The sequence below is a fragment of the Hylobates moloch genome, unplaced genomic scaffold (assembly GCF_009828535.3).
Source record: "Hylobates moloch isolate HMO894 unplaced genomic scaffold, HMol_V3 SCAFFOLD_3, whole genome shotgun sequence".
Lineage (NCBI taxonomy): Eukaryota > Metazoa > Chordata > Mammalia > Primates > Hylobatidae > Hylobates > Hylobates moloch.
In genome coordinates, this window is record NW_026652278.1 from 98,863,678 (window position 1) to 98,880,192 (window position 16,515).

Sequence of the window (16,515 nt, forward strand, 5' to 3'; positions counted from 1 at the left end):
CATGGGGCGGCCGGGCAGAGGCGCTCCTCAGATCCCAGACGGGGCGGCGGGGCAGAGGCGCACCTCACTTCGCAGATGATGGGCGGCCGGGCAGAGGCGCACCTCACTTCGCAGATGGGCGGCCAGGCAGAGGCGCTCCTCACTTCCCAGACGGGGCGGCCGGGTAGAGGCACCCCTCACTTCCTAGACGGGGTGGCGGCCGGGCAGAGGCGCTTCTCACTTCCCAGACGGGGCGGCCGGGCAGAGGCGCTCCTCACTTCCCAGACGGGGTTGGTCGGGCAGAGGCGCTCCTCATATCCCAGACGATAGGCGGCCGGGCAGAGGCGCTCCTCACTTCCCAAATGGGGCGGCCGGGCAGAGGCGCTCCTTACTTCCCAGACGATGGGCGGCCAGGCAGAGACGCTCCTCACTTCCTAGACGGGGCGGCGGCCAGGCAGAGGCTGCAATCCCAGCACCCTGGGAGGCCAAGGCAGGCGGCTGGGAGGCGGAGGCTGCAGCGAGCCAAGACCACGTCACCGCACTCCAGCCGGGCAACACCGAGCACCAAGTGAGGGAGACTCCGTCTGCACTCCCAGCACCTCGGGAGGCCGAGGCGGTTAGACCACTGGAGGTCAGGAGCTGGAGACCAGCCTGGCCAACATGGCGAAACCCCGCCTCCAGCCAAAGGACAAAAACCAGGCAGGGGTGGTGGTGCGCGCCTGCAATCCCAGGCAGCCCGCAGGCCGAGGCAGGAGAGTCACGGGAACCGGAGGCAGGGAGTCTGCAGCGAGCCGACTACACTGCAGCCTGGGCAACAGAGGGAAGAAAAAGGAAGGAAGGGAGGAAGGGAGGAAGGAAGGCAGGCGAGTTTGCATTATTTTCAACATAACTATTTAGGTACTTATTGCCTTAGTTGTTTAGTATCTAAAATAGTGATGTTCAGTGTGTTTACCAATTAATCACCACTTTATATAATATACATATTATGTAAGATATCCTGATGTAAGTATATGCTTATGAAGTCATTTTACAAATTATGATATATAGGTACCCACTTATATTCCCCGACCCAGCCCCTACATCATTAGCAGCTCAGGGCTCGGGATCCATTGGCCTTTACGTCTTTCTTCACCTGGCCAGGGAGATCCTAGAGACCAAAAGGTCCAGCATATGACATGGAAGCCACAGGACTGTGACAGCCAGGGGTGGGAGTTAAAGGAAAGAAGTGCTAGGAAGCCCAGGCCAGGCCTAACAAGGGCTCACCGAGAGGGCACTGTGTGTGTAGGGTTTTGTACCGGTAACATAGCAATTGTGGGTCAGAGGCAGAAACAGGTAGGAACTGGCAAGTAGCCCTGTGCTAAGTAGATGGCTGTCAGAACTGAAAGAGGCAGGTGAGGGCGGCACATGTGTCCTTGGCCTGCCCTCAGAAAGAGGCCCCCAATGGCAGAGGCAGACACACAGGGGCAAGCCAAGGTGGAGACCATCATTTGTTCTCTTGATCCTCTTCCCCCGCCCAATGCTCCACATAAGCTGCCTGAAAACAGACACAGCTGACTGCAGGGACGGGTCATAGAGTTACCCACGTCCTCTCCAAATCTAAACGCCATCTGCTTTTTGGCCAACATTCTGATGTACAGAATTTAATCAACAGGACGTAAAACCTTTTAATCTAAAACTTGAAATAAAAGGCATATAAATGAAATTGCAAGACTCGATTTCAAAACAAAGTCATTTATGTTCAAATAAAACCAGCATGTGAAGATAACAATAAACATATATATATGTATGTGTGTATGTATTGTGTATATATATATATCTTCTTTTAATAAGGAGAATTAAATAGGAATGAACCAGGAATACTATAAATCTGTGAGAGGAAAGGAGGTGAGGGTGGGGTAGTTGTTTGCACAAACTTTTTTTTTTTTGAAATGGGGTCTCACTGTGTTGCCCAGTCTGGAGTGCAGTGGTGTGATCTCGGCTCGCTGTAACCTCCCTCTCCCAGGTTCAAGTGATTCTCCTACCTAAGCCTCCTGAGTAGCTGGGATTACAGGTGCACACTGGCTAATTTTTTTGCTTTTTTTAGTAGTGACAGGGTTTCGCTCTGTTGGCCAGGCTGGTCTCGAACTCCTGACCTCAGGTGATCCACCCACCTCAGCCTCCCAAAGTGCTGGGATTACAGGCATGAGCCACTGCACCTGGCCTGCACAAACTTTTTGTTTGTAGAGCACATGTGTAGTGATGGTGATGGATGCCTGTGCATTTTCATTCTCATCTGTTCAACTTTATTCTCATCCTTCAACCCAGGATCTATGCATCCTCAAACCAAGTCCCTGTTTCCCATATTCCCAATGCTAATAATATAGAAATATGCTTTAATATATACATATATGAACCAAACCCAATTACAGAACTTCTATTTCAAAAGATAGAATTTTCATGGTAAAACAGTATCTCTCTGAGGTTTCTTTTTTCTTTTATTAGTTTTATTTGTTTGCTTTGGCATTTATATGCAGCACTCAATTAAACAAATGTTTAAAAAATTAAACTGAATCTGGGTAATCCAAGCCCAAAAGTAAAATGTATGATTCCTCATGAAATACACTTTTTGGATACCCATGAAAATCCCTTTCCTTATAACCAAAGAAATTCTATTAGAAATACTAAGTTATTTTTCTATGATATTTTTTATTATTTATCAAATATCTGTATTTGGACAAGACATGAATACTTTTTTGAAATTCAGAAGACCACATTACATTTGAGCAAGCATATTTTTAATGAGACAAATCTGAGAAACAAATTCGGTCCAAAAAGCGTGTGATTCAATAAGAGAGATTTAAAAAAAACCAAAAAACCATACCTTCTTTTCACCCCAGATCTTATTAACTGTGTGTTTTCCTCTTCGAGAACTTGCATCGTCAATAACGTCATCGTGAACCAGACTAGCAGTGTGGATCATTTCTGCAATTAAGGCTATGGTGCGCTGGCTGGCTTGCACATGTCTAATTAACAGAAAGCAATGCTTTTTAACAGACGCCGCCTAGAACCTTCTCAGCAATCAGCTTGTGAAAACTGGACATCGGATCTAGGATAAAGAATGTTATTTCTCTAAGAGAAACGGTATAAAAACTCTGGCTTCACGACACAGCCATTTCTATACATTTACAAATGTATGAGAAACCCTGCCACAACTACATTTTATGAATTCCCCATTAAAGAAGTAGAAATTGTACCATTAGCTAAAAAAACAGTAAACGATCAGAAGTCTGGCAGGTCTTACTGGGCTGAAGAATCATCTTTATAACAGTGTTCTTGGTCAGATGTTTAAGTTTGTAAGTTTACAATTAAATTTTGGGGTGGATAGGGAAGATAGGTGAGAAGCATTTTTTAAAAGTATTTTAAAGACTCAACTGTCTCAATGTTCAAAGCTTTTAATACTGTCATTTTGTTTTCGAGACAGGGTCTCGCTCTGTCACCCAGGCTGGAGTGCAGTGGTGCAATATTGGCTCACAACCTTTGCCTCCCAGGTTCAAGTGATTCTCCCACCTCAGCCTCCATGAGTAGCTGGGACTACAGGCATACACCACTACACCCAGCTAAATTTTATATTTTTAGTAGAGATGGGGTTTCACCATGTTGGCCAGGCTGGTCTTGAACTCCTGACCTCAAGTGATCCGTCCGCGTTGGCCTCCCAAAGTGCGGATTACAGGCATGAGCCACTGCACCCCGCGTAGTAATGTCTTAAATTAAACGTTTAGTATGACAACCTCAGTAACCAACAGAAGATGTTTGTAAAACTTTCTTCCAACTCACGTTTAACCTTCTCATTAGAAATTTAAACTTTTATTTCCCAAGTTTAACACAAACTATAAGATAAGTAGGCTCAAGAAGACAGTACACAGATAAGAATTTTACAGTTTAGAGGGAATGTCACCATTTCATTTTAATCATTATTACCACCATCATCTATGGGAATTTTTAAAAATTAAATTTCAAGAAAATCAAACTGGGGAAATAACCATTTGGAACCTAAAACATATGCATCATTTAAACACACACTAACCAAATGTTGCACTTATTCCACATGCTTATTTTCAAATATCATCAGGTTATATCTTAGAGGGGAAAAAAGGGAGGATTCTGAAATATGACTTTTTCTTTAAAAATCGAATCTGAACATCTGTACAAGGTAATGCTCATTCCAATTCCTCAGACCCAGCAGAAAGCAATGAAAAATGAAGTGCAACTACATAAAAGGTGCTGGAATTTAACTATCGACACTAATCAGCATGAGAAAAGCTTTTGATCTTGCTTTACATATAATTTTAAAATATGATGTCATGCTGGCTCCTCTTACCAGCAGCCTTAGAACTAGACCCTTCCAACTGCTCTCAGCCTGGAAATCGTGTCTACAGTTCTACAGTGCTACTCATTTTTTTTTTTTTTTTTTTTTTTTTTTTTTGAGACGGAGTTTCGTTCTTATTGCCCAGGCTGGAGTGCAATGGCATGATCTCAGCTCACTACAACCTCTGCCTCCCAGGTTCAAGCCATTCCCCTGCCTCAGCCTCCCGAGTAGGTTGGATTACAGGCGCACGCCACCACACCCAGCTAATGTTTGTATTTTTAGTGGAGTTTCACCATCTTGACCAGGCTGGTCTTGAATTCCTGACATCAGGTGATCCACCCACCTCGGCTTCCCAAAGTGCTGGGATTACAGGTCTGAGCCACCACGCCTGGCCTCATTCTTTATTAATATTTCAGTTACAACTTCTTAATATGTCTAGATCACAAGAGATTCTTCCAAGGGGGGAGTATTAAAACAAAAGCTGTGGAGGGTAGGGACAAATTAGCACATGAAAACCACTTCCGTAGTCTAGGCACAGTTACAGGTTCCTGCCTGTAATCCCAGCACTCTGGAAGGCTGAGGCGGGCGGATCACTTGAGGTCAGGAGTTCGAGACCAGCCTGGACAACATGGCGAAACTCCGTCTCTACTTAAAATACAAAGATTAGCTGGGCATGGTGGTGTGCATATGTAATCCCAGCTACTTGAGAGGCTGATGCTGGAGAATCACTTGAGCCGGGAGGTGGAGGTTGCAGTGAGCCGAGATTACGCCACTGCACTCCAGCCTGGGTGACAGAGACTACGTTTCAAAAAAAACCCAAAAACCCCAATAAACTTCAGTCAATGAGAAAATAGAGGTTCAGGGTTCGGGTGAGTTTTAAGCCACCTGAATCCCTCAGTGAGATTCAGTTTTTATATTAGAATACTTAAATATTTTTCAGGTAAATTTACCAGGCCCTATCTTCTTTGAGTTGAATGCACAGGAAAATACATAAACTTTTACAGTGTTTTTTTTTTAATATAAGGCTTTTAGAATATTTTTGCAAGTGAATTCCAGTCTAATAAATTAGACACCTCCTACTAGTTAGCAGTAGACCTTACCTTAAAACAACAGGTAAGGTCTAGCTTTTCTCATGCATTCAGTAGTCGGGTACCACTTCCATTATCACAAATTACATCAGCAGACGGGGCTCCTGCTGAGAAGTTGCAATGAAATTGGCAGTACTCACCAAGACACTAGAGTTGTTTTGGTAATCTGAAGCTATTATTACAACAAAGATTACTTAAAATATTTTGAAATTTCATAGACTACTATATATCCATCTAAAAATGTCATTTTACACCTGGCGCGGTGGCTCATGCCTGTAATCCCAGCTCTTTGGGAAGCCGAGGTGGGAGGATCACCTGAGGTCAGGAGTTCGAGACCAGCCTGGCCAACATGACGAAACCATGTCTCTACTAAAAATACAAAAATTAGCCAGGCATGGTAGTGGGTGCCTGTAATCCCGGCTACTTAGGAGGCTGAGGCAGGAGAATTGCTCGAACCTGGGAGGTGGAGGTTACAGTGAGCCAAGACTTGCACCACTTGCACTCCAGCCTGGGGGGTAGAGCAAGACTCTGTCTCCAAATAAACAAATAAATAAATAAATAAATAGAATAAACAATGTCATTTTGCATGGCTAAATTGTTGACTGATGAAATCAGGATGAAACTGAAATGTTATCTGGTACCGTAGCACAGCCTCTATGTAGAATACATCGTATTTCAGATGTTCCATAGTTTTACCTGATGTATTTTTTATACAGTTCAGCTTTAGCCTGTGTCAGCTTACATCTGGAAAATGCTGCCACTGCTTATCCATAACATGAGGGTGGGACAGATGACCGAAATGCACAGATTACAGAAAAACCTCACACTGTCCTTAAGATGACATCTCCAAAATGCCAAACTGAATCAAGCCTTCAAAAAACTGGGCACCATTTCTGGTTCCTACTGTGAAACAGTGGTCACATTTTCCCAGGATCTGGGAGACGTGACAGGCAAGGTAGCATGGAAAACGAAGCCCTTGGTCTTGAGAGTTGGCTACGTCCTCTATACTTCACACCTGCAAGAGTATGCTATGATTCAGCATGCCTCTCAGGACTTCTCTTTCCTCCTTCATTAGATTTAAAAAATTATCTTTGTTTTTTGAGATGGAGTCTTGCTCTTTCGCCCAGGCTAGAGTGCAGGGGCACAATCTTGACTCACTGCAACCTCCGCCTACTTGTTTTAGTGACTCTTCTGCCTCAGCCTCCCAGGTAGCTGAGATTACAGGCATGTGCCACCACACTCAGCTAATTTTTGTATTTTTAGTAGAGACGGGTTTTTGCCATGTTGGCAAGGCTGGTCTCAAACTCATGACCTCGCATGATCCACCTGCCTTGGCCTCCCAGAGTGCTGGGATTACGTGAGCCACCGCACCCGGCCAAAACATTTTTTTAAATAATGAAGAGTTTCAAACATACCTAAAAGAATAATATAATGACCCTACCAGTGAATCCTTTAAGAAGTTTACATGTGGTTTTACAAAATATATTTTTCCTGTTCATACTAATATAGAATGTGAAGTCTTAAATTGCAAGTAAACCCCCAGTGTGTAGGGAGGGATCCGTTATCAAGGGCGCCTCCAATCTAAAGAATGGCCGAGTGCAGGGAGGAAGCCTGTGAGCTCCAACTTCTAGGCCATCCTCCCCAGCCACTCACTGCTCATTAGCCTTCTAAACCTAAAGAAACACATAAGGCTCAGAGTAAAATCTGTCTCTCTTCAGTGGGAATTTTTTTTTTTTTTTTTTTTGAGACTGAGTCTCACTGTCGCCCAGGCTGAAGTGCAGTGGCGCCATCTCGGCTCACTGCAGGCTCCGCCCCCTGGGGTTCACGCCAATTCTCCTGCCTCAGCCTCCCGCACAGCTGGGATTACAAGCGCCCGCCACCTCACCCGGCTAATTTTTTGTATTTTTAGCAGAGACGGGGTTTCACAGTGTTAGCCAGGATGGTCTCGATCTCCTGAACTCGTGATCCGCCCGCCTCGGCCTCCCAAAGTGCTGGGATTACAGGCGTGAGCCACCGCGCCCAGCCCTTCAGTGGGAATTTTTTTAACCTGATCGTAACAGTTATAGATTTGTTAGCATTTTAATGTCAAGAGAAAATAATTGGTATCTAAAAGCAGCAACCCCTGAATATTTTCAGATTTAGCTGCGGATATAATGGATGTCTGCAAAGTTACATCATAAATGGTGCAGGGTTCACACTATTGCTTATTTGCTTGCCACTGAAGAAGCAATTACCAGAGCTTCTGAATCTTGGGATATGTGGAGAGAGACCCCTATGACGATACCTGGATCTACAACTTACCCAGGTTGCTCTGTGCAGAGCTTTCTCCATAGGGTCCAGGGTAATATGGACTAAACAGCATTCAGTTCTTTCAAATTGGGCATGGGTAAGGAAAGTGTAGGAGTGCCCAGGCGCGGTGGCTCATGCCTTTAATCGCAGCACTTTGGGAGGGGGAGACAGGCGGATCACTTGAGGTCAGGAGTTCAAGACCAGCCTGGCCAACATGACGAAACCCCGTCTCTACTAAAAATACAAATATTAGCTGGGCGTGATGGTACGTGCCTGTAATCACAGCTACTTGGAAGGCTGAGGCAGAAGAATCGCTTGAACCTGGGAGGCGGAGGTTGCAGTGAGCTGAGATTGTGCCACTGCACTCCAGCCTGGGTGACAGAGCAAGACTCAAAAAAAAAAAAAAAAAAAAAGTATAGGAGTTGATTCCTTCACAGACAGAATCAGCCTCATCCTGGCATGGAGGGTGCTGAAGAAGGTATACACACCACAGTCACAAGCCCTGCAGCCCTCTTGTTCTCACTGAGGTTCTTATGCTTGACCTTGCACTCATGCATGAAATGATGACCATCTGCTCATCAAAATCTCCAGCTTAGTGGGTATCCCTTACTGTAGACTGTACCTCAAAGATCCGTTTTAATAGTGATTACGGACATATCCAAAGTGCCATCTCTTCAGTGAAAGACAAAAGCATTTCCTTTGGTAGCAACCTTCTTGCCTATCCCATAAACAGTAGCACCAGTGGCTGGCTCAATGATGCAGAACACACAGAAACCAGGAATGGTTCTAGAGCTGTTAGTGGCCTGACCTTGGAATCACCGGAGCCAGTCAGTGCTAAATGGCTGTTTCGTTACAGTCTTTCCAGGGATAGGCTTTGGTAATTTCCTTAGTTTTTATAGTGCTATAAAAGTTACCTCCTCTGAATATAGGATTGTTACCACACCTGGACTTTCAACCTGTTATCTACTATGAAAACTGTGTCTTATAATTTGACCCTCTAAACATCTAGTTCAGCTTTGAAAACTGGACTAATGTAATTCAATGCCACTGGCTATTTGCAAAACTGATATCAACAGATCTCTGTACAGCACAACTTGGGTAGTCTGTTATCTTGATTGCTAGCAATGATATTCACTTCCTAGAGCTAAAGGAGTTTCACACAGGAATGGATGGTGCCAAGATCCAGGTGCCAGTGATAACAGTGTCTTCAATGAGGCAGCTGAGCAGGCTAGGTAGGTTTGGCTTGTCTGAGAAACATGTAGACACTGTAACTGTGCTGCATTCAGTGAGTGAAGCAATTTTATAGAAATCTATCATAAAGTTCTTTTTCTTTTTTCTTTTCTTTTTTTTTTTTTGAGACAGAGTCTCCCTCAGGCTAGAGTGCGGTGGCGCAATCTCGGCTCACTGCAGCCTCCACCTCCTGGGTTCAAGCAATTCTCCTGCCCCAGCCTCCTGAGTAGCTAGGATTTATAGGGGTGTGTCACCACAACTGGCTAATTTTGTATTTTTCATAGAGATGGGGTTTCACCATGTTGGCCAGGCTGGTCTCAAACTCCCGAACTCATGTGATCCACCCACCTTGGCCTCCCAAAGTGCTGGGATTACAGGCGTGAGCCACTGTGCCCAGCCCGTAAAGCTCTTTTTTGATCTGGATTCTTTAATAAAATGAGCTTGGGTTTTGCTGAGCTCTGTTACAAGTTAGGTTCTCCAGGAGGCAGACTCTGAGATGAAGTTTAAAGGACAGGATGTTTATTCGGGGTTATCCCTTGGGATTACTGACACCTGAGGGAGGGGGAGAGGAAACAGGACTGGGTAGCAGGAGAAGCTGAGCTGCAATCAACAGCCTGAAACGCCCTCTAGGGTGTGCAGGTAGAATGGCCCTTCATCTATCAGTCCTTGGATGTGGGCTGCCTCCAGAAGGGGCACAGCCTAAGGTGAGAGGACTCTTTGTAGCCAAGGCAATCCTTGAAGAGGCTAAGGAATAAAAGCCAACAGGTACCAACCATACCTGGTACAGCAGCTGAGGCAGAGTCGTGCACGGACGGGGGATCTGGGGGAATGTCTCAGGATCCACCACAACTCTGTTTTCTGGACACGTCAAGTCTGAGTCATCTGTTGTGTGGATTCCTACTTTCCTACCCAGACACCATGGTTAGCAAGATTCAGAGAGAAAACAAACACGGGGTCCTGAGCTTTTCAGGGCCCTACTTCCCTTTGAGAATAAATTGTAAGCCATAGAAATCCTTCCCCAGAAAAATCCAAATATACACAAAATTTTGCATACAACGTCAAGTTGTTTACAGACACCCTACAACTCCTGTGAACCTCAAGTTAAAAACTCCCTGTAATCTAGCAGGGAACATTTAATGGACAACTGAAAAGCTTAATAAAGGAAAATATAAAAATCAGTAAGTAGTAGTTTCTCCCTCTTGCTCTGTTTCTTAAGATATACCTTCTATCGTTTATTAAAATCCCCTCCAAAGTTTTGTTTTAAAAATCCCCCCTTTTTTTGTTTTGTTTTTTTGAGACGGGGTCTCGCTCTGTTGCCAGGCTGGAGTGCAATGGCATGATCTTGGCTCACTGCAACCTCCGCCTCCTGGGTTCAAGCGATTCTCTTGCCTCAGCCTCCGGAATAGCTGGGACGACAGGTGCATGTCACCACGCCCAGCTAATTTTTTGTATTTTTAGTAGAGACAGGGTTTCACTGTGTTAGCCAGGCTGGTCTTGATCTCCTGACCTCGTGACCCGCCTGCCTCAGCCTCCCAAAGTGCTGGGATTACAGACGTGAGCCACTGCGCCCAGCAAAAATCCCCAACTTAATACATACCTCAGAAGCAAAAGAAAAACCACACACAGTATCTGATAAGCCTCCTAGGATCCATTAAACTTTGGTTGTCAAAGGTTTAAAGCAGTCTCCCTCCGTTATGACATCACCAGCAAGTAAGCCTGTCAGGTTCACTGTCAGGTACACTGATCTGGGGCCACTGAGGCTGGAGGGGCTCTCTTGGCACTGAACATGGATGGTGCTGCTCCTGAATCTTTAGCTGCCGTCTCCCCCTACTGTCCTAAGCCTTTCTCAGCAAAGGCAAAATCACAAATGGCCCAGCTCTCCAGAAGCCTAGTCCCTTCTTCTTAAGTGGCATGGAAATAATACCTACATATTTAGTCCTTTAAGTGCCCGATCCAGAAGACTCCACAGAAAGCAAGTATTGTCAGGAAGTTGGGGCTTGGAGAGCAAAATTGCTAGGGTACTGTACCACCCAAACCCACGCCACAACCGTGACTTGTCCCCATGCCGGACACTGTCTCTGCACTGTGACTTTCCTAAGCTCTGCTCCAATCACTCATAGGAAGAATGAGGCTGCAGCTCAGACATTCCCTGGAGAGGGCAGTAGTGAACTTACTACTTAAACTAGCAATGGCTTTTATTATATTCTCCCACGTTTTCTGCAACTAACAATTTATACAGTTTCCATAAGGCAGACTGAAAAAACTTCAAATTGGCTGGGCGTGGTGGCTCACACCTGTAATTCCAGCACTTTGGGAGGCCAAGGCCAGTGGATCACCTGAGGTCAGGTGTTCGAGACCAGCCTGGCCAACATGGCAAAACCCTATCTCTACTAAAAACACAAAATTGGCTGGGCATGGTAGCGTGCGTCTGTAATCCCAGCTACTTGGGAGGCTGAGGCAGGAGAATTGCCTGAACCCAGGAGGTGGAAGTTGCAGTGAGCTGGGATAATGCCATTGCACTCCAGCCTGGGCGACACAGTGAGACTCCATCTCAAAAAAAAAAAAAAGAAAAAGAAAAACTTCCAATTATGGGGACAGTGGGTGATAGTACTTAAAGCAGTAAAAAATTTCCTTCCCATGTTTATTTCTGACAGCAATGAACTGTATTACCTATTAAGAGAGAAATTAAAAATATAAACACATTCTCTAGACCAGTGATTCTCAACCAGGGGCGATTCTGTGCTGCATGGGACCATGGGACGTTTGGCAGTGTCTGGAGGCATTTTTGATTGTTACCAACTCGGGGGCATCTAGTGGGTAGAGCCAGCGATGCTGCTAAACATTCTGTAATGCACATGGCAGCCCCCACTGACCCCCAACAAAGAACAATGTGGCCCAAAATTTCAACAGTCCTGAGGCTGCGGAACTCTGCTCTGGACTGCAGGAGATGTTATTTCAAGTTTGGCTCAGAGGGAGCGTTTTTGCTGCTCTGCCTTCTGGTAAAGTGAAAGTGGTCCTGACAATGGTTAAAGGTCAATGCCAGAGATTTCACTGCTTGCTACAAATATACTGTGAACTCTTTGAAAAGCCCAGCTAAAGTGGCAGCCAGCCCTGGGTATGGCATGATGTGCTGGACAAGGCAGGGCCAGCAGCAGGGCAGAGAAAGCTGTGGGCAGAGGAGAGGAGCCACTAAGAAGCAATATCTGACACTCATTCTTACAGCGTCATTAAATTCAGTGCTGACAAATCTTAGGCATTCCTTAAATATCTACTGAGAAGAGGAAATATAATACAAATGTTCAACACTAGGGAGATGTATTAGTATATTATGGTCTACTGGAATTTCCATCAATAGATTATATGATGTAATTGTGAAGACATTTCATTAATTTATTTTAAAAACTTTTCTGAGACTGAGTCCATGCAACAGATGACTCAGACTTGACATGTCCAGAAAACAGAGTTGTGGTGGATTCTGAGACGTTCCCGCAGATCCCCCGTCCGTGCACGACTCTGCCTCAGCTGCTGTACCAGGTATGGTTGGTACCTGTTGGCCTTCATTTCTTAGCCTCTTCAAGGATTGCCTTGGCTACAAAGAGTCCTCTCACCTTAGGCTGTGCCCCTTCTGGAGGCAGCCCACATCCAAGGACTGATAGATGAAGGGCCATTCTACCTGCACACCCTAGAGGGCGTTTCAGGCTGTTGATTGCAGCTCAGCTTCTCCTGCTACTCAGTCCTGTTTCCTCTCCCCCTCCCTCAGGTGTCAGTAATCCCAAGGATAAACATAACCCCGAATAAACATCCTGTCCTTTAAACTTCATCTCAGAGTCTGCCTCCTGGAGAACCTAACTTGCAACAGAGCTCAGCAAAACCCAAGCTCATTTTATTAAACAACCCAGATCAAAAAAGAGCTTTATGGGCTGGGCACGGTGGCTCACGCCTGTAATCCCAGCACTATGGGAGGCCAAGGTGGGTGGATCACATGAGTTCGGGAGTTTGAGACCAGCCTGGCCAAGATGGTGAAACCCCGTCTCTAACAAAAATACAAAAAAAAAAAAAAATTAGCCGGGCACGGTGGCTCATACCTTGAGACCACATCCTGGCTAGCACGGTGAAACCCCGTCTCTACTAAAAATACAAAAAATTAGTGGGGCGCAGTGGCAGGCGCCTTAGTCCCAGCTACTCAGGAGGCTGAGGCAAGAGAATGGTGTGAACCTGGGAGGCGGAGCTTCCAGTGAGCAGAGATCACGCCACTGCACTCCAGCCTGGGCGACAGAGCAAGACTCCGTCTCAAAAAAAAAAAAGATGCCAGACTAGATTCCAGAGTGACTTGAGTGACTTAAAGTCAGAATCTAAACATCACGAAGTGAATTTTTAGGTACATGCAATTTTTTTTTTTAAGACAAGAGTCTCGCTCTGTCGCCCAGGCTGGAGTGCAATGGCGTGATCTCGGCTCACTGCAACCTCCGCCTCCCAGATTCAAACGATTCTCCTGCCTCAGCCTCCCAAGTAGCTGGGATTACAGGCACCTGCCACCACGCCCAGCTAAGTTTTTTTGTATTTTTAGTAGGGACGGGGTTTCACCATGTTGACCAGGCTGGTCTCAAACTCCTGATCTCACGATCCGCCCGCCTCGGGCTCCCAGAATGCTGGGATTATAGGCATGAGCCACCACGCCCAGCCAATGTATGCTAATTCTTAAATGGGAAATGAAACAGTAAGTAACCTTGGGAAGAAAGACTTCCCAAATATAAAAACAAGAAAGGAATGAAAAAAAGAGCTCACCGGGAGTTGTTATGATGAATATTGCATGCTCGGGCCATTAGCGCCACAATAATTGGTCGAAAGGCTTTCCCTTTTCCATCAAAGTAGTACTCAGACATTTCCTTAAGTTCTGATGTTGATATAAGCAGTTCCTGAAATAAAGTTTCTCCGTGTCACAATGGCATCAAAAACTGCACAGAAAGCCAACAGGATTTTTTTTTTTTTTTTTTTTTTGAGACGGAGTTTCGCTCTTGTTGCCCAGACTGGAGTGCAATGGCATGATCTCAGCTCACTGCAACCTCTGCCTCCCGGGTTCAGGCGATTCTCCTGCCTCAGCCTCCCAAGTAGCTGGGATTACAAGCACCCGCCACAACGCCTGGCTAATTTTTTGTATTTTTAGTAGAGATGGGGTTTCACCATGTTGGCCAGGCTGGTCTCAAACTCCTGACATCAGGTGATCCACCCGCCTCGGCCTCCAAATGTTGGGATTACAGGCGTGAGCCATCGCACCTGGCCAGGATTTCTTCTACAAAACTTTGGTTTGATTTAAGTGTACTCATTTCAATTGAGAAATTCAACACTCCATGGGCGAGGCTCCCAGGCTGCAGGGCCATCCACCTGGCTGTCTTGCAGGCTAGAACATAAACAATGCCTGGATCAGCCCCAGGTGGCCTCAGTGCTAGAACAGGTACTGCCACCTTTCCCCGCTGACAGCATCAGACACCAGATGACTCCAAGAGACAGCAGGAGGGGAAGAAAGCACTAGGTGGCTAAGGGACTCTGGGCTCATTGACAGCCGGACAGTGCAAGCAACAGGGGCTGGTTTGCAGCTTGAAAGATGGAGGCGGGAGGAGAAAGATGGGGAAGGTGGAAGCCAGTGGCCGTCAGGAGCCTGTGAAGCAGGTCAGCGGGGTGGGGTGTCCTGGGTAGGGTGGCAAAGTTGTTTTTTTTAAATTTTTTATTTTAATTTTTTTAGAGACAAGGTCTTGCTCTGTCACCCAGGCCTCAGGGCAGTGGCACGATCATAACTCACTGCAGCCTCAAACTCCTAGGGGCAAAGCTGTTTATGAGGGGCAGGAAGACAGGCCACAGCCAAGGAGAAGAAGCAGGGCTCAGTCCATCTGGCTTGGCCTTTATTTGGCAAAAGACATTTTGAGGGTTCATAGAGGCCCATGTAAGCGCACAGAGCCCATATAAGGCATGGGCTGCCAGATTATAAGGAGCCTACAACTGAACTGGAGAGAGTAACATTTTGCAAATATGAAACAATCAATGACGAATACAGTGGTAGCGTGAACAATGCTGTACATTAAATATATTGAAAGTTCAGGGAAGGAAGAGATCAGTGCAGGCTAGAAAAACCGAGTATTTCATGGAGGAGATGGGCTTTGATGTGGGATCAGAAGCCTAAACAGGGTTCTGATTCACAAAGAGGGCGAGAGCCTTCCAGCTGACGGGTGTGTGTCGCTTGTATCTGCCACTCCAGGACATGCTTGACTAAGTCGGAGTTTATCCCCTGGACGCAGTGGGAGCCAATGAACCCCCAGTCTAGCACAGGTGAACACAACAAAGTGGGCCCATCGTTAATTCAGTAAATTACCGACTTAGTGCCAGGCACTGTATCAGACACAGAGGTCACAAAGGTAAGACAAGCCTTGCCTACAAGGAGTCTACAGGGTCTAGATGGGGAGAAGTAAAATGATCATTGCCATTGACACAACACAGTGTGATGGGTGTGGTGCTGTCACCCACGTAAGCCATCACCTCGGAAGCTGAGACAGGGAGGAGAAGAGCACCAATGAAAGGACTAGGGGCATGAATTGCCTGGCCTGGGACAGTGGGGACTGACAAGAGGCAGACTAGAAGGACATGGAGGAGAAGGAGAGGGACAAGTCCTGGGTTCTTCCCAGGTTCCCCAAGGAACAGGGAAACAGCAGAACAAACAACTTGTGGGGGAAAAGTAGAGTCTCAGCTGAGTTGTCTGAGACCATCATGTCTGCCCCACGGCGTTCCCAGTGAGCAGTTAGCTACCTGGGTGTGGGAGATGTGATTCAACCTGGAGTAGTGATATTATTTGGGAGACGTAAGTATGGACACAGGTATATAAGGAATAGAGACAGAAGGGGGCCCACGGCACCCCAGGGAATGGCAAAATTAAAGGAAGTTAGCTGGAGGTGATGAACCGAAGAACTGCCTCAGGATAAGGAGGGGGAAGAAAGTGCAGAGTGAAGGGAACCATGTTTCAAAGAGGGGTTACAGTCAATAGTGCCCAATGGTCAGAAAACCATGAAGTGTCTGTTACAGTAGATAGCTAGTCAGGCATGAGCAGGGCAGGAGAGGGCTCCCCCACCCACAACAGGAAGGCGACCATCAGGTAATGGCCAGGCAGTTGTTAACTGTGTCGCTAAAATACTAATTGGTCACAGCTGGTGCCAAGGGAAGGCAGTCTCTCAATAGATACAAAAACCTGAAACTGGTGATCAGCTTCCCAATAAGATCTCAGGAGTTGGGTGAGTCGGCTCAATCATGCACACTAAGAGGCAAAATGGCAGAGCTTAACTGGTATATGTCCTTCTAGGAACACTGGGACTGGTATGGGAAGAATGCCTCAAGTGAGCATGCGCAAAACTCCGGTAAACACAGCATGCTCCCATGCCCAACACTGGCGGGCCACTGCGCATGCGGGCAGTCCATCCCACGGGAAGAATCCGGGGAGACGGGATGCAAGTCCTTGGAGATATGCCAACATCTAAAACCCAAATTCCAAGGTCAAACCACACACTTTCTCTCAGGTCACCAGCTTGGCCCTCTTCCAAGTGT

General features: G+C 46.2%; 1 protein-coding gene across 4 annotated transcripts in view; it reads right to left on the reverse strand.

Moving 5' to 3' along the window:
* Positions 1-16,515, reverse strand: part of PDSS1 (decaprenyl diphosphate synthase subunit 1) — a 55,487-nt gene that overhangs the window by 29,329 nt on the left and 9,643 nt on the right. For 3 of the 4 annotated variants that reach the window (XM_032144877.2, XM_058436609.1, XM_032144881.2), the window contains 2 exons: positions 13,717-13,847; positions 2,840-2,981 (listed from right to left, as the gene is read on the reverse strand). In XM_032144877.2, coding sequence (XP_032000768.1) covers positions 2,840-2,981; positions 13,717-13,847 — 273 coding nt within the window. Of the gene's footprint in view, positions 1-2,839; positions 3,065-13,716; positions 13,848-16,515 lie in introns of those variants that run through there. The other variant, XM_032144889.2, reaches the window with a different exon arrangement.